A 21,045-nucleotide genomic window follows, 5' to 3' on the forward strand; every position below is an offset into this window, starting at 1 on the left:
TTCTATATTAGGTGCTATAATCAATAACGAACTCTTTTGTTTTACCTAAAACCAACATTGACCCAGAAATTGACGAATAAAACAAGAACTTCGGCTTCGGGTATTTAAGAAATCACAACTACAGTCTTACCAAGTCCCCCCTTTCCACTCGCAATCTGAGTTCACACCTCTCTCAAAGCCTCGATATCCTCCAACTCCACTCTTTTGCCACCCACAGGCTTCAGTTTCCCCTCATCAATCCACACTTGAGATCTTGATGGGTTGAGTCGATCATGAAGCCCACCGAGCCGTGGGGCAGCATGGGGATTTCCTTGACGAGGTCCGTTTTCTTGTAGTCAATAACTGTACTTCAATTTTAGCATTGGTCTCGAGTTCCTAGAGCAATATTGACAAACTTCGATCAACGACGCCATTACCTGACAGCTTGTCCACTTTGCCAACTTTCTCCGTTGAAACCGTAGTGATGACCTTGGCGGCACCAAATATATTCTTCGCCATTTGACAAGCAATAGATCCCATTCCTCCCACTTCAAAACAAAGCGTTAGCTAAGTTCAATCAAAATTCTCCATGGACGCCGACCCTTAGATTACTTAGGACCGGAAGTGATCAACACAGTCTTGTCTTCCACTCCTCCCTCGAGCTCCATTTTCTCAAAACATTGCAACGCTGTCAAAGCTACATAGCCTAATGAGGCAGCTTCAACGTGACTTATGCCTTTGGGCTTCAGTACCAGCATTAGTTCCGTGGCCACAGCATACTCTGACATGCCGCCTACCCAGAATTAGTCACCTTCTACAGCAAGGTTTAAAACTCATCTCTACATGTATCCATTGGAAAAGGCAAGAAGCCGAACACCTCATCTCCGATCTTCAATTCCTTTACCGATTTACCAACTGCGATGACGGTTCCTGATATATCCAAGCCAAGTTTATGGGGAATCCTGAAATGTTATCAGTGCTTGCGGTTTAGGGGAGGCTAATAAGCAGGATTCTCGGTGCCCTACGGTAGGGTAACAGCCATCTTGAAATCTCCCCGTGCTTGTTCCATATCGGCTGGGTTGATGCTTCCTGCCGCGACCTTGACGAGCACACGATTTGGCAATGTAATCTTTGGTGTGGGAATGGTAGATATTTCATATTCCGAGGGTGGTCTGTAAGAGTAGATGCACAGGGAGCGCATGGTATCTGGGATTGTCGAAGACATTTTGGCGCCCGAAACACGATTTAATTCATCAATGGAGAGAAGGCAAACACCACGAAGTGTTTCTGATTCGATTGAACTTGGAGAGAGGGCGTTGCAGTTGAGTTGTTGGACAGAATCTCGGAGTTTGATCAAGCACCAAACTCGGGAGGATTGTTGTGCCGCCTCGCCGGGATGGCGGAAATGCCTTCCGTTCATAGAGTCGTAGGATTCAATGTCCTATAAAGATGCGGGCGCAGGTGCTGGAAGTGTTGCACTACTATAAACACATCCGCAACGCTGGCGATATGAAATTTGTTGGAGACTGGACTGATGTGCGCCATTCTCCAGCGAGGGGGCCTATAATGTTAGCGAGATCTCGCTAAAGTTAGCGATCAGCCCCTATAATTCGGCAAAGCTTGATTCGGAACCTAAGTTGCAAAGAGCTCGTAAGATCCTCCACACACTTCCCAACATCTGCGCAGCAACACCAGCAACACCACTGCCATATCTCTCACCATTTTCTTTCCCAAACGGCGAGAATTGATTTACCCCCACTTTCATACTTCGCCAACTTGTGCCAGCCACCAAATCGCCCTTAATAGAATTTGGATCTCCGCTTGTGATGGAACTCGTGAGGTTTGCATGCCAGAGTCTACCTTCTGCGCATCACTAATACTTGTGATTTCGTCTGTGTAAAGTTGATAATTCATATTGTTACTATGGTTTGAACCGCCTTTTACTTCATTGTTTAAAGCCCAGTGGAAGACATGGACTAGAGTTTCTTGTGCGGAGGATCTATAATCTCTTGCACAAGTCACCCAGGGGCCGAATCGAGCATATATTCCCAAAAGCAGAAGCTGCGTGGCGTATCTGCATTTGGCCGTAAGTCCACCTAAGTGGGGTACATATACCCCAATAAAAGGGCCGGCAGATATCTTTCTTCAGGGATGTTAGCGTACCGAATAGGCAGCAACATTTGTACATCTCACCTCGAATAAATTCCACTATGAGAACTTCCCCGAGATCATCAGAGCATAAAGAGTGCAATTGAATTATCAAGATGCCTCACTCATCAGTCACTACACCACTCCTAGGACATCGTAATAAAGAAACCAATCCGTTTAATCGATTAATCTTAACTGCATTCTGGGTCTTTCAATTGGAGTGGATGGCTTTACATGTACTAGTTTTAGCGACTGGATTGAAAAGCCAAGGTGACGAGTTGAAACTTTTCCGAGCGTAGGTTTATGCATTTTGCAGGCGCTGGCTTCGGGAAGTTTTCATCAATTGCGGACAGAGATATAGCTACCCAAGTCAAGTCGCGAGACATTCAATTCGGCAACTCCACCTAGAGTTTGAAGTTTGCTGATGCTACCAACAGTGAACGCATCATCCTCTACACCCTCTGCCTAGCCACAATCATCGAAGTAGTCTTCGAAATCTTCGTTTACGCCAACTATACCTCTCTGTTTCGGCTCACTTTCACCCCTAGACTCTATCTCCGCTGCAGCCTTGTTAAAGTCGGTTTCTGGGCCATCAGTGGTATCGTCACCGTCATCGATGATTATCTTTACGATTACTCAGGCCACTATCTAAGCGTCAGGGGATTTTCTACGGCGTTTGCGGTTGTGTCAACGTACGTGGAGATGTAATTTGAGATAGGAGGGAGAAAGAGCTGACAATTTTGCAAGGATTTTGTTTCTTTTGCCGACTGGATATGCGAAATATGTTGACGTTAAGATGAAGCGGTCTGAAGAGGAGAGCAATACCCAGATGGAAGAAGAACACTCTATGTTATGAAAGCAAAAAGCAAGGTCAACGAACCCTGGAATATTCGGAAATATCCAATCATCACACAGCTCGCTTGAAATTTCGAGACTAATTATCTGCGCTACGCATGTGGCAGCTCCAAGGCCGCCAAGAATCCCCCAATTAGCTCGAGAAACTCTTGTCCAATATTCTGCCGATCACTAGTCCCTTAGGGATCTTCACTTGAGAGCCATTTGAGGTGGAATCGCTAGTGCGGCGCCGGGAAGAAGGCATTCGAACTGGGTTGGGGAGGCATGATGACAGACAGAAATCCGGGAAAGAGATAAGACAATGAAATTTCTTTTTCTTCGAAGTTCAAGTCATGACTCGTACGTTTGGAAGTAGCCGACCCTTGGTTACAGTGCTAAATGCAACCCCTCAACTTGCGGCTTGGTGCTAAGCGAGCCCCTGAATATTCATCCCACTCTTTCCCCAAAATCAATTCCTCAGTCCACATCTTTCAACACAGGCAGCTCTTCATCCTTCCCCTGAATTGTCCGCGTGGCTGGCTGGCTGCATGTTAAGTACCGATCGGGACGTACCACCCCGGCTTGAGCGTTCCCGAACTCATCCGCCGGTTTCGTTGACAGGCTCGCTTCCTCCCGTTTTTGAGAGATATTTGTAGTCAGGAAAAATAGTCAGCCAAATAAGAAGCGAATCGCATCATTCGTTTGAGGAATTGAGGTGAAGCAGACTGTGGTCCGACCCGCTGTCAGCCTGTCACAAAAGTGGAAAATTTCAAAACGACGGAAAGGGGTTCTTCACACTACTTTCCAGTGTCCACGACTTCTGAACAACAGATCAATTCCATCTATGGAATTTTAGTTGTCCAGCATGGAATTTGATAGGACGATCTCGAAGTCTAGAGCACTCGAAGTGAGGAGGTGCGGTAAGAAATCATGTGAGACGCACGCCGAGCAAATATTTGCATTGCAGATCCTTCCTTCCCCACAGTCAACCTAGGATACTGCTGGGGTGGTCGCTGGAACCGTTTCACATGCGCAAAGCACCTGCATGCAATGACTCGGATGTCACCACAATTGGGAAGTATAACGCACATCATATCGAGTCGTGGGGTCCACTACCGGGCGGGCGGATTGACTGCGGGCGGGACATGACCACAAATCCAGGAACGCGCTGGTGAAGCGCGACTGGTTTGGGGCAGGTTGGCCACTTGTGGATTTCTGTTCTGTTCCTGACGGGTGGGCCCAGGGGGTCGCCTGTGTCACTGTGTGGATAGCCTCGGCCGCGCTGCTGCGCCAGTCTTACGCGGAGGAAAATAGCTTGACAATATTTTCACCATGGCAAATGCGGCTTTTTAACCTCAACATTGCCCGCATGAAGAGCGGATCCTTCCCTCTACCCCTCGTTGTCGTATTTCTTTCCTATTGTCCGAATCGCCATTCAAATCTGAAGCTAAAATGACGGTACCTGTAGCAGGTCGAGGACCTCAAGTCGCTGGCGTTGCGGGACTGTTCCTTGCGCTCAGCACTATCACGATTATGCTACGATGCTACTGTAGAGCTTTCGTTGTGAAAAGCTTTGGGCTTGATGATTGGTCCGCTTTAGTTGCATGGGTACGAATTGCTCTTTCTTCCGATGAAACTTTCATGCTAATTGCCGTAGGTGTTCTTCGTTTTCTTTTGCACCTTTTGCATTACAGGTGTGCATCATGGCACGGGTCAGCATTCGAGTCTCCTTCCACAAGAAGAGATACCCGTTGGGTTGAAGGTAAGACTCTCGCTCAAAGTGGAAGCAATGGCTTATGGGGGAACTAGTGGTGGTGGGCCTGCGAGCCAGTCTACGTTCTTTCCAACATGGCACTCAAATTCAGTATCGGCGTCATGCTGCTCAGAATTTCCGTTTCAAAGACACACAAGATCATTATCTGGACTACCGTAACCATCCTCGAAGTCTATAGTTTAGCTTACTTTCTGCTCTTCGTCATGCAATGCTTGCCATCCAGCTATTTCTGGACTCGCTATACTGGTGGAACGGGAAACTGCATCGACCCCACCATCACTGTCGACGCAACTTATGCCTATTCTGCTATCTCGTGTGCTGCGGACTGGACACTTGGACTTCTCCCAATCTCCCTCGTGTGGAATTTGCAGATGAATCCCAGGACAAAACTCTCAGTTGCGGCAATTCTCGCTCTGGGGGCCATGTGAGCTTATCCAGTCCTTTATCAAACATCCCAAACTGACGGAAGATGTATCAGAGCCTCCACCGCCACAATTGTCCGAATCCCCTATGTCAAAGACCTCTCCAACCAAGAAGACTTCCTATACGCGACAACAGATGTTGCCATCTGGTCAACCTGCGAAACCGGAATCGGTATAGCAGCCTCCTCAATCGCTACCCTCCGTCCCCTCTTCCGAACTTTTCTGTCCCGTTCTAGATTACTCGGCGGGAGTTCTTCCCTGGGAGCCTCCAACCCTTGGCCTCCTTCTGGCAACCCCGGCTACGTCCGCAGTCGAAGCAAAAGTGAAGCGGAAGAATTTGGACTAAGGAGCGATATCGGAAAGAACAGAGGCGTCACGACTTTGGTCGAAACAGGATCGGATATGGAGAGAGGAGAGAGGAAAGGCGTGAAGAGGAGTATTTCAGGAAGGAGCGGGAGTGTGGGACCTTTGACGAGTACTCAGCACGGCTGGAGTGATAGCCAGAGTAAGTTGACGGAGGTTAGCAGTGAGGATGTGCAGAGTTGGGGGCCGGGCATTAGGAAGACTACTGTCTCGACACAGAATGTTCGTTGACTTGTGTTCTCATTGTCTCCATTCCATTAAACCAGTCCGTGTTCATAATGTATTAGCGCGAAAAGCGCGAAAAGGGAGCCTGGTCTCATTCAACACGCAATAATCATGAGAAGATAGTTCAAAAATAAAAAACGAGCACACACAGCGGAGTCATGAAGCCTTCATTTATTGCAAAGTCATCTCATCTCATGAGCTCGTGGGGAGCCTGGACATGAGGTCCTTATTTCTCTGCCAATGGTTTCGTCTATTGTACACGAGATTCTCCATCAGAAATCATTGTCATAACCATGTGCGTTCTGCGATATAGAGGTTCAATAACTCGTTATGTACCCTGATTCCTCCAGATACGGCTGGGTTGCACAGAGCACCCGAGAATCAATAGCCATCGTTTTTCTCGCACCGCCTCAGGGAGTGTGCCAGCTGGCCCTCTGTAGTGTCCAACAACGGCCTCGCCTCGTACTCCCACCCAACTCATCGACTTGTTTCAACCACTTCTCCGTCGTCTTCTCGTAGTTTCTGTCCGAAAGACCCTCGTAGAGCTCAGTCCCGTCGTTATAGCACTATTATTCGTCGCCATATCGTACTCCCCGGAGAAATGGCTTGAACATCTTCTTGGTAGTGGACTTGCCATCGCGACCGTTCTATCTGGGGTTGGAAGGCACCCAGTTTGCGAGCAAGTTGGTCAGCATGTCTCCGTCCATGGTGTATTCGTGTGTGCTCTTGCGGACACCGAAATTTTGCTACAACTTGAATTTTCTATGAGTCTTGTAATGGAGCGGATAGACTGCCTTGAAAGTGAGACTAAAGCTGGCGCAGTGTGGGCTCCAATAAATTATTATTGATAAAAGTGAGTCTAGCCATTTAGTGATAGTTATAGGGCCAATGCGCTATATTTTTAGCGATACAGCGCATTAGCCCTGTACGATGTAACCATTGCTAAAGAAATTAGACCCACTATTATCGATAATTATCGATTATTGACCAATTAGCGCGATTATCTATCGATCGATTATCGAGCCTATCGGAGCCCACACTGAGCTGGCGGAGCTAACTGGATCCAAGTTTTTGACGATTATGAGGAGAAGTTCAGGCGCAAGCCTGTCGATATAGCGGATGCCAGGTTCAGGTGCTTTGCTTTAAAGAAGCGCATTAGCACATACTAGTATGTAGAAGCTGTGCATGAAGGGCTAAACTCTTACCGGCTTCAGCCTATCTTCCCCGCTGAAGAGAAGATTTGGTACACTTGGCATTGGCCATGGCTTGCGTTGCTGCGGTCTTTGCCTTGGTGGAGGATCTCATGCTGCGACCGCAGCCAGGCGAGGCGGCGGTGACGTCAGCTTCGAATTGCCAAAAAGAGGTGATCTTTCCATTTCCACTGATTTCCCTTGAGGTCACATCAGACTTGAATGGCGCCATAGTGTGGTTTATTGCAGGCTTTGGTGCTAGATTGTTGTGTATTGGAAAGGGTCGTAATGAAGGACGATGGGTGCTCGGAAAGTCTAGAATAGAAGAAGCCGTTGAAGACCGGTGTCTCAAACAGAAGTCCTGCCGAATGACCCATAAAGTCTTTGCTTAAACAAATCCAAGCAGCATTCGTAAGTCAATTTATAGGTCTTTACAGTTTAAGAATAGCTAAATGACCTCCGTGCGCCGTGCCCGGCTTGAAGCAAAGGCAAGCCTAATCTGGGCTCTTAAAGTAAGAGTCTTAGCTTAATGAATAGAATAAGCAAACCTGTTTGCTTTCAGACAAACAAACACCATGTTTTTTCTCTGAAAACAACTCCAGTCATCGAACATATTGGCAAATACTTGAGAATAGTTCCAGTTAAATAAACAAACAATAATACCTGGGAGACTGCCAGTAGATTAAGTTGATTTCTTATGAATTCGGATTGGCTAACTTGACGTATTTAGTCTACAGAAGCAAGAAGAACGAATTGCCACATCTGCAATGGCGAGAGCCAGTCTCAATTGCGGCTCCAAGATCTTCGCCTCAGCTTTCCGTCCAAGCTTCAACAAACACTCATGATATCCATGCAAAGCCCAAACATTATTCGGATGTTGCAAAGCCCGTGGAATCACGTTGTCCATCCCAAGATCAGCACTATACACAGCGGCAGCCTCTCCAACATGCCCCTGCTCCAGTAGCAGAGCACCGTATGCATGTCGAGTTGGTTGCATCCACCCCTACCAACGAATTAGCAATATATTTCTTTGGGGAGGAGAGAACTGGGAGAGAGACGAAACACTCCCTACCAGTGAGGCAAGGAGCTCGGGGTATAGGACAAAGAAAAGGTTGGCTACCCAAGGCTCATCATACGGAAGCGCGTCATCGAGGGAGATAGACCGCCTCAATTCTTCGAATGCAAGGTCGAAATTGCCCTGGCGGTAGGCAAGCTCGCCATCGAGCATTGCTCCAGCGACGTCTAGGACATCGATGCATTTATTGGCGAAGATTGTGCGAGAAGAAGGAACTCGTTTCACGGCGTCACGAAAGCGCGTTCGTTCTTCCTCCGCTTCCTCAACCTTTCCAGTAGCTGCAAGAGCCACACCTTTCCCATAATAGATCATTGCCGTCGTCACGCAGTAGAGTTCTTGATCCTTTGGGAACTCGAGACTCAGAAGATCGTGCCATAGCCCGAACCGTATGAAAACATGCACACGCACGCTCAGAATACCTTCCAACCAGTCTGCCATTGGCGGGGACTCGACACGAAGCAACTCCTCTGGAAAAGACTTTTCGATCTGTGCAACACTTTCAAGAGCAATTTTTGACTGTCCAGAGAACATGGCGGCATAGATGCGGAAATGATAGTTGTGTGTTCTGTAGAGGCTGTAGAAATTGAAAGGTCCCTCTTGGGCAACAAATCTCTCGTCAGCCAAGATTGCTTCTGAGTTCGCGGCAATGGCTCGACGGTAGTCACCACACATGATGTCCAGATCTAAACCCAAAAATCTTTGGTTAGTATTCTGAGAGGAATGAAATCTGGATGGAATGTAAATTGACTCACGTGAGGGCATATGTCTCAAGTGCCCAGCATCTGGAACGAGGTCACGCAGACGATCAGCTATCGTCAATGCTTTCTCAGGCGTGCTTGACATCTCCATGAGATGAATATATGAATGAAGGAGACCAGGGTGTTTGAATCCATCCTCAGTAGCTATACCTTGGTCAAGAACCTGCTTCGCTTCTAATACCCGTGATCCCGGCGTCGGTTCTCCGGTATGTATATCCCACAACGCCCATGGCGTCAGGTTCATTAGTGCATCAGCATACAATGCCGCTACGTCGAGATCATCGGAGAATTTCCGGTATACAGATTCCATAGCTTCCGCATATTTCTTATTCCACAGCGAGAAGTCCTTGGTCATCCGCTGCTGCGGGTATCTGGACTGGATGGCGTGGATGAGAGCACGTTCAACGGGCTCGGCTGGGGCAGAAAGTGTCTCTGCTTGTCTGGCAGCGGCATTGGTTCGCTTAAGATTGGCAGTCCTCTCACATTCATCGAAGACATCCCATGGCTTGTTATAGTTTGGACCGAGGGCATAAGCCAAACCCCAATATGCCATCGCACAACCTTCGTCGGCGGCGATAGCCTTCTCAAAGCACTTTGCGGCTTCCTCGTGGTTAAAGCCGTAAACCCAAATGAGGCCTCGATCAAACCAGGTCTGGGCCTCTTCGCTGGTAGTAGTTATAGGCCAATGGTATGTTCCGAGGTCGAAGTATTTCGGCGGTGAAAAAGATGACTGCTTCTGAGAACCCTTCATGTTTGCGTTGATCATGTCAGGTTGATGACCATTGATACTACAAATTGATCGCCATATATAGGGGTATCTCGCCTAAACCGGCGAATAAGGAAGGAAGGAAGGTCCTCAGATAGTGAAGTGCTGTACGATGAGAAGTTGAAAAGAGCTCTGACGAACCCCACTTCCGGCCGAAATGCCGATTCTTGCCGAAAAACCTCCCAGAAATAGGGGTTCGCTAGTGGCAACGTTTTGTATTCTAGCGAGTAGAACCTTATCACTCCATCTCGCTAGCGACTTCAGAGGGCCTAAGATAGATACGAAAGGAGTGTGCCCCTGCCAACCCCTGTACCCCCCCCCCCCCTGTTCTGCTCGCTTCGCATTCCTAAAACGTGGGTGTACGCTCAAAGCGGTAATTTTTGATCTCGACTCTCTTTTAGATGACTAGAGGGCGTTTCAAGCGATCATCTTCTTACTAAGCAGACTCGCCACCGAGCTGGAAACCCCGCTTTGAGGGCATTCCGCTAATTGAGATCCATTTGAGTATAATAACTCAAGCACAAGCTTGCTATACTCCAATGGAAGATACTCTCGATTTCATAGCTGCTGATCTGGAGAAGGGGCTGCAGAGTTAGTATGTTGGGAAGCGAGTAGGCTTTAAGGTGAAGGAAAAGGCGGCTACTGGGTCATTGTGATGTTGTCAATTTTAGTCTTCCTGTTTCAATTCTCTGGTTAACCTTGCGAGCTTTTGATACCTATCAAGCACTATTTTCTCGTTGCTGTGAGCGTTTGACGGGGAATGATCTGGAGGAATCTTGCCTTCAGTAAGTGTCGGTTTTGTTTGCCACACTAGGCTTTGAACACTTCAAGAACTCCACTTTATATAAGGGTAAAGTTTGGTACGATTGGGTCTAGTGTAAAGACTGAAGCTTTGAGCATTATTTCTCAAATTATTTCTGAAAACGGGATAGTTGTTGTCTGAGGGTTTGAAGTGATCTCTAGCGCCTTCGGCTATGAGGAAATTGATAATTCAGGCTGGATTCAGTATCCAAAGAGTGTTGGATGAATAGCGTTGGATGATTGGCTGTGGTCTTAGAAAGTTGTTAAGGCTCAGAAGAACGGAGGGTCAAACGTTATTCGCTGTTGATTAGTGATTAGTCACAAACTATTTGCATTTGTTGAAGGGAGGACTTGCACTTCACGGATCTCTGTACCCCTATTTCAGCGAGCTGTCTTCAAAATTTATCCACATTGCGGCCTACAAATTTCCGTCTCACACCATAATAATTTTGACGAAAAGTGCCAGAGATTTTCACCTTTTTGAGGCATTAATTCGTTATACTACGGAATGTTCAAGCCCACCCCGCCCGAACTCAAGCATACCTAACCAATGGAACGCTGCCTCGCCTGGCAGAGAAGTTCGTATGCGCGAGCCCAGGATATGCAGGATATGCAGGATATGCGGGATATGCCCCATAAGCTGGTGGGTTGTTTGGATAGAACTGAGCTAAGGGTGGTTGTGAAGGCGGTAAAGCGTTTGCACGTCTGCGTTTCCGACAACAGCTGTAAATGCAGCACAACAGCAGCAGAATAACAAGACTTCCCAGCCCAGCTGCAAGTCCAATAACAAGATTTCGATTGCGATCAAACCAAGAGGAGCCGCCATTTCCAGAGGCGCCACCCCCACCAGAGGTGCCACCCCCACCAGAGGAGGTACCTCCATTATCCGAGGTCGTTCGACGGCATTGACCACTATTGCAACGCGAGTTACTACCGCATGGAGTTCCGTCCAAGAAGTTTTGATTCATCGAGGAGCAGAAATTACCCCCAGAGTTTTGAGTGGTGGCTGAAGAACATATGACGGAGCATGAGTTGCTGTTGCAGGCACTTGTATAATTGCCGTTCGAGAAAGTGTCTACAATCATCTGACACTGAAGATCGCGACTAGTGCATTGGCCACTGGCACAAGCTAGGCCGCTGTTGTTTCCACAACTCTGTCCGTTCGGAAGGTACTCATCCGAGGGACAGGCGCCTGAGGCGCCAGTGCAAGTCTCCTCTACATCACAAATACCAGTGCTTGCCCGGCACACTGTGCTTGCCGAAGTAAACTGGCAGTTTGAGCAGCAAGACTCATGAGAGTCGTCGCATACAGCGTTGTTTCTGAACTGGCAAGTAGTTGGGTTGCAGCAAGGATTGTTTCCGCAAGATTCTTCTCCTCCACAGTCACAATCCTCGCCAACTTCGACAATGCCGTTGCCGCATTGGCTGTTAGTGATAGTTGTAACATTGCGATTAGCACTGAGACAACTTGATCGAACAGTATTTCGACCCAATGCAGAGCATATGTTGCCAATTGAGCATGGCGAGAAATCGGTGAGGCTCCTGCTCGAAGATGGGCTCATGATATACCTGCCGCTCGCATCACACGATGAAGTGGATATCGGACAACACGTCCCGGATTGGCAACCAGTCGAATCACAATCATGCACGGCTCCAAAAGTATGACCTGATTCATGGCTGCAACATGGTTAGCAGATGGTAAAAAGGTTCTAAGAGCACTTACGCGAAGACCTGCCACTCCGATGGAGTACGGACAACAACATTAGCCCCACTTACGGACTGGGAACCGGTCCCCACTACCCCAGAAACGCAAAGTTGTCCAAGCCATGCTAGCCCAACTGCATTTCCTGTGTTACATGTACTCAGCAAGGTCCAGTAGGCATTGTTATCGCCTATTGATCCACGCCAGGTCGAGAAGAGATCTAGCCGCTGATCAATCTCGACGCCGGAACAGCCAAGGTTCCACGGGGTTGCAGCGGGAGCAGTACTAGGGCACTGTGCATCACTGATTGTAAGATTGCGGAGCCCAATGGTGATATTGAAGGTACGTTCATACACCGCAGATGCGGTATTCACCATGCTGATGATGTTTTCGCGGACAGCGTCAGTTGAAGCAAACGATGCGGTATATGTGCAATCTGTTGCAACTCCGATCAAGGCAACCCTGCCTTCTGTAGGGCAGCCAGCTGTGGATCCGATAGTCGCTCGAAGATTGCCGTTTCCTATCCGCCCGCTCTGACGTTTCCTTGGAGAGAAAACGGGCTTCAGAAGGGTGGAAGCCCAACCGGTGGTGGGCGCTTCTGATCTAGAACCGACTATTGGATGGCTGAATTCGTAGTTGAAATCAAGTTGATCTGCTCCGCAAGTTACACCACCAGGAGACCGTTGTTCAATATCAGAGAGCTCCTCTTGAGCTATATCGGAGTCCCGATACACAACCATTTGCTCTTCTTCACTGTCCCAAGAACTAGGAAGATTGACATCCGACTGACGTCTTGTCTGCAAGTAGTTGGATCGCAATTGGATATGGTGATGGTCACCGAACATGTTGAATGCACCCTCTAACAAGGGCTTTGGTCCGTCTCTTTTCACATAAATCCTAGCCCATCCCACCTCATCCCAATTCCCGTCTTCGGTCTGGAGCCAGGCTGATCCTTTGAACACCTTGTGTTCATATCGTTCTATTGCTGCTGATGATTTGATACTTCCCTGCACATCGAGGAACGATAAATGGGCACCATCCGGTAGGACGTCATGGTTGGGCTGTAGTTTGAGTTTGAAGTGCTGTTGTTGGGGAGCGCGGAGCAAGAAAGCAAGGGTGAAGTGTGAAAGGTGGCCGATCACGTGGGATGATGTATTAATAATGGGATCCTCAACGACGGAAATGTAGTTTATTTGATCTCGGGGTAATGATCGTGCTGTATTGTTGTGTGAGCTCTATTTCTCATGAGTGGAAGCGGGTATAGACGTACCATTTCCGGATGATATCCAAAGATGGAGACCAAACCATGCAGTAATTGGCAAATGAGAGAGTCTCATAACGTGGATGGGAATGCACCGCCTCTTCTCTCAAGATTTAGAAGCAGAGATAGGATCCAGAGTCTCACAACAAGGAGGAAGAAAGGAAGAAAGACTCGGGACGATCGGAAGCCAACACGATAAGATGCAAGTCAAGGGACAATACTAACTGTACAACATCTTAAGTTACAGAAAGAAAATGGCCACTCCAAAAGATATGATATGTGCCCAGCGTCGTAGCGTCGGCGTGTGTCTGTTGCCCAGACATCTAGGCTGAATACGAAGAATCCCTTGACATCTTTCGCAGTTGTGCGTTGGAAAGAGGCTTCGCTCTGCATGCGAGCGGCGTGCTGTTTTCTAGCAAATAGAAGCTCTTGAAAATCACGAAGTTCGTTGGGTATTGTTAGAAACTGTGCTGAATATGAGAGGTCACAAGAGGAACGGCCGACAAAAGAGTGCGTAATATATTGAGGCGGAGCCACGCTTGACTGCTTGGCACATGAAGCACATCGGCGTTAAATGAGTTATCTCCCTGAGCACCATTCGGCCGAAATATAACAAGGCTCAGTGGGAGGCACTGAGCGGCGATTGAAAGAATCAAGGGGTAAGCGGATGGAAGTTGGACGGAGGTAGCTGGTTGCACTGGGAAAATGGTTAGAGGAAGTACCCTCATCAATCACGTGATCACATCCTATGAACTCCACCAAAAGTTTCCCATTCATGCGAAGCTTCTGGCAATGTTTTGATTAAGGCTGAGTGGTACAAAATATGGAGCTTAATGGTAGGCCGAAAGTTTCCTGACATTGTAAATCGTAATCCCGAAAATCGGGAAGGATCCTGTACTTTGGAAGTTCTGAGTTCCCAGTCTTAACTTGCCAAGCTCAAACCGGCAATAGGTTGCATTACCCATGTTCTCTTGGCCTGGCGGGGCCAGGTTCTCTTGGCGCTATGATAGGTCCTGAATGTTCCTTAGTGCACCTAGTGCCTCAAATTCCAAATAGAAAGTTTTGACTAAACTGTAGCGGCGTAAGCTGGTTGCATATCGTCTAATAATGTAACGGGATTCATAATTCCGGAAGAGGAAGTCTAACCTCATTGTTAATCGATGTTCGACCGTTAGAACAAGAGCATATGTACTCGCCATATCTGACTTGACTCCTTTCAGGAACATGGTGTACACAATAAACTCCCTTACCATGGAGAATCGCACCCTTCCATGCTCATACAATCTCGTGACTCACGGACAGCCTGTATTAACCATTCGCTGACGAAGACACTGCATGTCTAACTCAAATGATCAGCAGCCCCATGGCCCTCTTCTGTAAATGGCTCGCCCTCTTATGCCCCCCAGTCTACCCATTGTCAATCAGCATCTCGCCATGCTTTCCGCATCTCCTCTGTTCCTCCCTAGTGATTTTCACCACCTCAAACACAGACTTTGCTTTGCTGAGGATGATATCTAGTTCCTCAACAGAGGACTCCATTTGGCATAGATCCTAAAACCGTTCTATAGTAGAAGAGCGATAGAGTATCGCGTTGAGCTGGTGTCGTGGTTGTGTACTTCGATGTTATACAAGTCTTACCTTCGTGCACTGGGCATACTCGGACAGCCAGATAGATGCCAGTTCACCTTCTCCACAAATGGTGAGTAGGCCTAGTCGTATGAGGCGTCACCACCAACTTTGCTGCAAAAGCAAACCGTATCAATAAAGTAACAGAAGTGGCCATCCATGTCCGCCAAAAAAAGTGTCCCCAAATGTCGCCTTTCCCAATGTCAAAGTAATGGTAAGTGTCGCTAACGAACTCCTGGGCTCGAATTGATGGGTCCCGTGAGGGTTCACAATCAATCTGCAACCAAGGTTTCTTCAATTTTGCGAGGAACTTTCGACGAATTGGTGACAGTGGCCATGAATTGGAGCTCACTCCCAAAGACATGGCCGGAAGGGGATAATTCATCGACCAGGTGTATCAACCACGATAGAAGCCCCGGACATAACGGATCGTCAATAACATCAACATAACAGGGTTCCAAAGGTTCAGGCTGCGAGCCTGCGTCCTAGAGATGACCGACTTCGTACTAGCTTTGGAAGATAATGGAGTCAACAAGTGTAACCTTTGACACACAAAGGGTTCTCGCCTTGGACCAGATGCTGCTGTCTTTAGGACCAGGCCTTGGAGACGTTGAGGAATGGTCTGTGTAGTTGGAAGGAACAATAGTTTCTCCGAGCCGCTGCAAGGAATTTTTAGTGCCGGACGGCGACGCGACTTGGGCCGAAGCTGGAAACCGCGACTCTCCTCCCACCACCAAAGCTAAACACCACCACTCCGCCGGCCTCACGATTGAGAAGGAACTTTCAATTTCGTCTGCATCTGGAGCTGGGGGTCAGTATTCGAGAACACTATCATCAGAATTTCAAAATCTCAAGCCGACAAAACTTGTGCAGCAAGCCGCTTCTGGGCCTCCCAAACGCGTCCACCCACTGTCCCAACACGAATTCATTTTCCTCCAAAAGAATAGCAGTCGCTCGCTCGAACCGTTTCCTAGTTCCCAAAAACCTATTATGAATTCCGACGCGTCGAAAGTGCAATAACGATGTATCTGCCGCGCTCCCTAATCTCGACGCTCTACCTCCACCTCCAACGAACCCACCACCCTTTGTCTCCACCAGTCCTCATTCTGGTTGCCCTAGAACCCGATGCGCTCTGCGGCTGTCGAATCCTCACTCAACTTCTCAAACGCGACTACATACCGCACAAGATCCAGCCAATTGCTGGGTATGGCGACTTGGAGAAGGCGGGACGAGATGTCATTCGACCGATGATGGAGAGCCAGGGAGGCAGCGGGGGAGTTGTAGTTTGCCTCGGAGTTGGAGGGCTGGTTGATCTTGGGGGTCTGTTGGGCATTGAAGCTGAGGGTGATGAGAGTAATTATGGTGGTGTTGAAGTGTGGGTGATCGACGCGCGACGTCCTTGGAATTTAGGGAATGTTTTTGCCGGGGTTCCAATACCTCCGCCTATTGAGGATGAGGGGGAGCTGGTCATCCAGCGGCCGCAGGGTGTTGATGGTGGGAAGATACAACGCGATTACAAGCCAGGGAAGGGCGGTATTATTGTTTTTGATGATGGGGATATTGAGGAGGAGCTGGTTGCGGAAAGAGACGCGTTTCTTGCTCTTGTGGATATGCCAGAAGTTGAGGATGGCGGTGATGATAGTGGGGGAAGTGACACTGAGAGCGAGGATGAGGACGCGCCGACCGATTCCCGAACTGGGCAGAAACGAAAATCCTGGTCGGATCGAGATGACGAGGACGAGAGTAGTGATGATGAAGACAGGCCACGGCAAAGACGGAGAAGCAATTCGGTATGTCATTGCGGCGACTTTACCTGCATTTACTAATTCCTATGCCAGTCGAGCCCAATTCCAGATTCTCCAACACGTCCAAAAAAGCGTGGTCTTCTATCTTTCAGTGGTCCCTCTGCGATAGCATCGAGTGCTTCCCGCTCCGTTTCCCCAACTCCTGCTCAACCTCCCAAAGCGCCATCTGCTCGGAAACTACGGCGTCGACTCCTACAGCTGCGACGTAAAAACGAATCTGTGTTACAAGCATACTATTCCCTTGGAGCGTCATATTCGGAGCCAATATCGTCCATGATGTACTCTCTTGCCTCAGAACTTGGTCGAGAAGACAACGACCTGCTGTGGATGACTATTGTAGGTGTCACTTCCATGGAGCTCTACGGTCGATCATCTGTAGGGGTTGCAATTTCGACTTCGAAATCGACATCCCCAAAAGGCTGGCTTGGGACTCGCGGATCTCGAATACGACAGCTACTTCGGGATGAAGTCCGGCGTCTAAATCCACCTGAGCTCTCAGACTCAAGTTTAAGCGGCAATCGAAATATGCTACCAGAGAACAGCGGCATAATACCCACCACGGCTCGAAGTCCAACCGACACCAGCATTCGATTATCACCTGAACCGAAATTCCTCCTGATCCGGCACTGGAGTCTTTATGACAGCATGCTTCACTCTCCGTATCTGTCCGCGCGGTTACATATATGGTCAGATACAGGGAGGAAGAGACTGCACAAGCTTCTGGCAAAGATGGGTGTTAGTCTTGTCCAATGCAAGCAAAGTTACACACATATGGACATGGAACTAAAGAGAGGACTACGAACAAAGCTGTTAAAATATTCGGAGATGTACGGACTTGACGACTTGGTTCCAGCTGCAGACACCGATGGTAGGGATCGAGGTGGGACGAAAGAAGGCTGGGGATTTGTGAGAAGTTGGGGCTGGAGGGCTACTCTGAGTGCTCAAGATGTTGGAGTCGTGGTGGGAGCTATTCTTGAAGTTGGAAAGAAGGCTGTTACAACACTCGAGAATGGAGGTTATGATCGTGGACGAGAAATGAAGGAGACGTCTGATGAAGACGGGACTTTAGAAGGGGAAGAATGGGTTGGAAGATTCTGGGATGCCTACGATGCGCTCGAGAAGTACGGTTTTCTAAACATATCTAGAATTATTGAGGGCTAACAAGTGATTTAGGATCGAAGAATTAAAATCTGCCCTACCGACAGCTCAACATCTTCACCGCGCCATACTTCGAACAGGTACCTCATTAATCGAGAAGAAACAGATCCGCCATCTTCGGGCGTTTCGAATGTGTGTGGTAAAAGATGGGCCAGATGTGACACTATTTACGCACCCCTCCGCATTGACCAAACTTGCGTTGTGGATTGGCGAGGCAATCGCGGAACAGGAACGCGAGAACAAGGGAAAGATTGGTCATGGTGGGCGAGGCACACCACTTGTGGTCGCTGGGCTGAACGAGAATCGAGGAGTCTATGTTGTCGTTGGAACTGGCGGAGGAGGAGGTGGCGGCATGGGCTTTGGCGATCGACATGCAGCTAAAGAAAAGAAGGAGAAGCGAGAAGCAAAAGCAAAAGCTCGCGAGCTGAAAAAGCAGAACAAGGAGAAGATCCGGGAACAGAAGCGAGAAGCACGAAGACTTGCTCTTGGCGACGACGCTGATGAGGAAAACGAGACGGAATCAGAAGATTCCGAATCGTCATCTGATGAGGACTCCGACGATGAGGAAGATGAGGCCTCCCAGGCGAGGGGATTTGGACGGAACAAGTTCGGAAATGCATTCCAAGAAGTGGTGGAAGAAACGAATGCAAGAGTGAGGATTGACAGTTTTGAGCATTGCGTGGTTGAAGTTAAAAAAGAAGACTTGGCTGGGTTTCTAGAGAGTTTGAGCATGAAGGCTGTTGTGGGTTGAAAGGGTGATTGATGATGTAGATATGTGTTCATGACCTTGATTTTTGACTTGTGGGTTGCTTGTGGCACTGGGTTGCTTGGAGTATGCATAGCTGGTTTGCTTTTCCGTATTTGCATTGAATGAAACGAGCCTGATAATAGCCCCGGTGCCTTTGCATCAAGTGAGCAGGAGTTTCCGATTAGACGAAGAGAAAAGGGGGAAGTGCACGTGATCAGAGGATCGTCACTAAACCCCACTAACGACCCCGCATTTCCCCACCTTCTCCAACCGTCCTCCATAGCACCGAATAAGGAGCCCTTAGTTATTCCCGGTACCTAGGTAGGTCTAATTTTCCTTCCCCTTTTCTTCCTCCACTCTCAATTTTCATACCTTCCTCCTAACCGTTGCTTTCCTCTCTCTTCACCAAGCATTCATCTATCCCAAGATGCCATTCAAAAGCTCTCAACCAGACATCGACCGTAAGTTCTCCACCCTTCCCAACCACCCCAACCAACCTCCACAGTACCAACAAACATAACAACCTGGACTTGGCTGTTCTCCTCGCCCGCCTCGCCCCTATCCAAGAATCCCGACTCTGAAATAGCCGGGTTCAGAAACGCCCTGACGGAACAACGCATCTCTTATTCGGAAGTCAAAAGACACACCACACACCTCTCCACCGCCCTCGTAAAGCACCACGGCCTCGTCAAAGGCGACGTCGTAGCTCTATTCAGCCCAAACACACCATGGTACCCCGTCGCCATGCTGGCCGTGAACCGCGTTGCGGGAATCGTGTCAGGAGCCAGTCCAGCCTATAATGTAGAGGAGATGACCTATGCTCTAAAGACTGCTGGGGCGAAGTATTTGTTTACGGTGCCGGGGAGCATGCAGGTGGCGGCTGCTGCGGCGAAGGAGGCGGGGATTGGGAAGGAGAAAGTTTTTTTGTTGGAAGGAAAGATGGAGGGGTTTATGGGGATGGGGGAGTTGCTTGAGCAGGGGAGGAAAGAGAGGGAGCAGGTGGTGGAGTATAAGTTAAAGGAGGGGGAGAGGAATGCTGATCTTTGTGGATTTTTGAGTTTTAGTTCTGGGACGACGGGGTTACCTAATGCTGTGAGTCCTCTCCTTTTCATTCTGGTTCCAAATTCGAGAATAGTCCAAGAGGGAAAGGAAATGAGAAAGGAGAGAGCTAACAAGAGGAAAGGTAATGATCTCCCACGCCAACGTAATCGCCCAATGCCTCCAAATAGCCCTCATCACGCCCCCAACCCACAAAAAGATCCTCGCCGTGCTCCCCGCCTTCCACATAACCGGCCTCGTGCACGCCCTGCACCTGCCAATCCTCCTGAACGCAGAAGTCTACATGTTATCTTCCTTCACCATGCCCTCCATGCTCTCCACCATCTCCAAATACAAAATCTCAGAACTATTGCTCGTTCCGCCGATTTTGATTAGGATGGTGAGGGATGAGGTTGTAAAGGAGTATGATCTGAGTTGTGTGGAGCGTTTTAGTTCTGGGGCCGCCCCGTTGAGTGAGGAGATTATTAGGGCGTTGGAGAGGAGATTCCCTGGGACGGGGTTTAAGCAGGGGTATGGGATGACGGAGTCTTGTTCTTGTATTACTGCGCATCCGCCGGAGATGTATGGGTTTGAGCATGCGCATAAAGTGGGTGCTATTTGTGCGAGTACGGAGGTTAAGATCGTGGATGAGGAAGGGAGGGAACTTGGTATCAATGAACCGGGGGAGTTGTTGGCGAGGGGACCGCAGATTACGATGGGGTATTTGGGGAATGAGGAGGCGACGAGAAATACGTTTGATGAGGAGGGGTATCTGCATACAGGGGATCAAGCAATGGTGGGGGAGGATGGCATGGTCACGATCACGGATCGTATCAAGGAGATGATCAAAGTGAAAGGAATCGGTGTCGCTCCTGCTGAGTTGGAAGATCTTTTGCTTGGTCATAGCAAAGTGGAGGATGTTGCTGTGCTTGGGATAGAGGATGAATACAGCGGGGAGAGACCAAAGGCTTTTGTTGTTTTGAAAGGGAATTTGGAACGAGGTGAGGAGGCAGGAAGAGAGATTCTGAAGTATGTAAAAGAGAGAAAGGTGAGGCATAAGTGGATTAAGGAGGTGGAGTTTATTGATGTCATTCCGAAGAGTGCCAGTGGGAAGATCTTGAGGCGAGTCTTGAGGGATAAAGCAAAGGCCGGGGAAAGGGGTGTCGTGGTTCAGGATGAGGAGGGTGTGAAGGCTAAGTTGTAGAGTAGATGTGTATGTACATCTTGTGAACAGATGCGAGATGTTGATTGGATTAATTGGTAAAAGAGATCATTCTCGGCTAATATGGTCCCACGGGTGAATTATTACTTTGAAACATTTTGGAGTGCATCAATGCCTCGCTAAGAGTTGAATGTTGACAATAATGTCGAT

At 48.5% G+C, this 21,045-nt stretch overlaps 7 protein-coding genes across 7 annotated transcripts; 4 read left to right on the forward strand and 3 right to left on the reverse strand.

The window, feature by feature from the left end:
* Positions 1-62: 62 nt before the first annotated feature.
* On the reverse strand, positions 63-1,180 carry K444DRAFT_604001 (GroES-like protein; the record flags this gene model as incomplete). Its single annotated transcript, XM_024878792.1, has 5 exons — positions 63-342; positions 396-527; positions 599-772; positions 823-941; positions 1,005-1,180. 5 exons carry the CDS (start codon positions 1,178-1,180, stop codon positions 221-223), a joined length of 723 nt encoding a protein of 240 aa, XP_024727522.1. The 3' UTR covers positions 63-220.
* Positions 1,181-3,998: 2,818 nt separating this feature from the next.
* On the forward strand, positions 3,999-5,928 carry K444DRAFT_604004 (uncharacterized protein). Its single transcript, XM_024878793.1, has 4 exons — positions 3,999-4,569; positions 4,619-4,723; positions 4,771-5,159; positions 5,214-5,928. The coding sequence occupies exons 1-4, from the start codon at positions 4,414-4,416 to the stop codon at positions 5,749-5,751; spliced, it is 1,188 nt and encodes a 395-aa protein (XP_024727523.1). The 5' UTR covers positions 3,999-4,413; the 3' UTR covers positions 5,752-5,928.
* Positions 5,929-7,006: 1,078 nt separating this feature from the next.
* On the forward strand, positions 7,007-7,327 carry K444DRAFT_637971 (uncharacterized protein; the record flags this gene model as incomplete). Its single annotated transcript, XM_024884194.1, has 1 exon — positions 7,007-7,327. The coding sequence occupies one exon, from the start codon at positions 7,007-7,009 to the stop codon at positions 7,325-7,327; it is 321 nt and encodes a 106-aa protein (XP_024727524.1).
* A 302-nt stretch (positions 7,328-7,629) lies between these two features.
* K444DRAFT_576253 (TPR domain protein) lies at positions 7,630-9,616 on the reverse strand. The gene is made up of 3 exons (XM_024877512.1): positions 8,763-9,616; positions 8,056-8,693; positions 7,630-7,938 (listed from the first exon to the last, which is right to left on the reverse strand). Exons 1-3 carry the CDS (start codon positions 9,532-9,534, stop codon positions 7,648-7,650), a joined length of 1,701 nt encoding a protein of 566 aa, XP_024727525.1. The 5' UTR covers positions 9,535-9,616; the 3' UTR covers positions 7,630-7,647.
* Positions 9,617-10,868: 1,252 nt separating this feature from the next.
* Positions 10,869-13,374, reverse strand: K444DRAFT_648461 (uncharacterized protein; the record flags this gene model as incomplete). Its single annotated transcript, XM_024885466.1, has 3 exons — positions 10,869-12,012; positions 12,059-13,253; positions 13,308-13,374. 3 exons carry the CDS (start codon positions 13,372-13,374, stop codon positions 10,869-10,871), a joined length of 2,406 nt encoding a protein of 801 aa, XP_024727526.1.
* A 2,289-nt stretch (positions 13,375-15,663) lies between these two features.
* K444DRAFT_670302 (CDC45-like protein) lies at positions 15,664-18,771 on the forward strand. The gene is made up of 3 exons (XM_024887608.1): positions 15,664-16,714; positions 16,763-17,850; positions 17,903-18,771. The coding sequence occupies exons 1-3, from the start codon at positions 15,947-15,949 to the stop codon at positions 18,636-18,638; spliced, it is 2,592 nt and encodes an 863-aa protein (XP_024727527.1). The 5' UTR covers positions 15,664-15,946; the 3' UTR covers positions 18,639-18,771.
* A 184-nt stretch (positions 18,772-18,955) lies between these two features.
* K444DRAFT_576264 (4-coumarate-CoA ligase 2) lies at positions 18,956-20,955 on the forward strand. The gene is made up of 3 exons (XM_024877513.1): positions 18,956-19,096; positions 19,141-19,727; positions 19,819-20,955. Exons 1-3 carry the CDS (start codon positions 19,063-19,065, stop codon positions 20,875-20,877), a joined length of 1,680 nt encoding a protein of 559 aa, XP_024727528.1. The 5' UTR covers positions 18,956-19,062; the 3' UTR covers positions 20,878-20,955.
* Positions 20,956-21,045: the final 90 nt, after the last annotated feature.

This window comes from Hyaloscypha bicolor (genome assembly GCF_002865645.1).
Source record: "Hyaloscypha bicolor E unplaced genomic scaffold K444scaffold_183, whole genome shotgun sequence".
NCBI lineage: Eukaryota > Fungi > Ascomycota > Leotiomycetes > Helotiales > Hyaloscyphaceae > Hyaloscypha > Hyaloscypha bicolor.

Excerpts from the sequence above, each read along its gene's own strand:
- K444DRAFT_576264 (XM_024877513.1), top strand. The coding sequence starts at position 19,063 with ATGCCATTCAAAAGCTCTCAACCAGACATCGACC. Across the intron at positions 19,097-19,140 it reads CTCTCAACCAGACATCGACC|TACCAACAAACATAACAACC; the intron begins GTAAGTTCTCCA and ends CAACCTCCACAG. Across the intron at positions 19,728-19,818 it reads CGACGGGGTTACCTAATGCT|GTAATGATCTCCCACGCCAA; the intron begins GTGAGTCCTCTC and ends ACAAGAGGAAAG.
- K444DRAFT_576253 (XM_024877512.1), bottom strand. The coding sequence starts at position 9,534 with ATGATCAACGCAAACATGAAGGGTTCTCAGAAGCAGTCATCTTTTTCA. Across the intron at positions 8,694-8,762 it reads CTTGAGACATATGCCCTCAC|ATCTGGACATCATGTGTGGT; the intron begins GTGAGTCAATTT and ends TTTTGGGTTTAG. Across the intron at positions 7,939-8,055 it reads TTCCGTATGATGAGCCTTGG|GGGTGGATGCAACCAACTCG; the intron begins GTAGCCAACCTT and ends ATTCGTTGGTAG.
- K444DRAFT_670302 (XM_024887608.1), top strand. The coding sequence starts at position 15,947 with ATGTATCTGCCGCGCTCCCTAATCTCGACGCTCTACCTCCACCTCCAA. Across the intron at positions 16,715-16,762 it reads AAAGACGGAGAAGCAATTCG|TCGAGCCCAATTCCAGATTC; the intron begins GTATGTCATTGC and ends TTCCTATGCCAG. Across the intron at positions 17,851-17,902 it reads GCCTACGATGCGCTCGAGAA|GATCGAAGAATTAAAATCTG; the intron begins GTACGGTTTTCT and ends CAAGTGATTTAG.
- K444DRAFT_604004 (XM_024878793.1), top strand. The coding sequence starts at position 4,414 with ATGACGGTACCTGTAGCAGGTCGAGGACCTCAAGTCGCTGGCGTTGCG. Across the intron at positions 4,724-4,770 it reads AGATACCCGTTGGGTTGAAG|TGGTGGTGGGCCTGCGAGCC; the intron begins GTAAGACTCTCG and ends TGGGGGAACTAG. Across the intron at positions 5,160-5,213 it reads ATTCTCGCTCTGGGGGCCAT|AGCCTCCACCGCCACAATTG; the intron begins GTGAGCTTATCC and ends AAGATGTATCAG.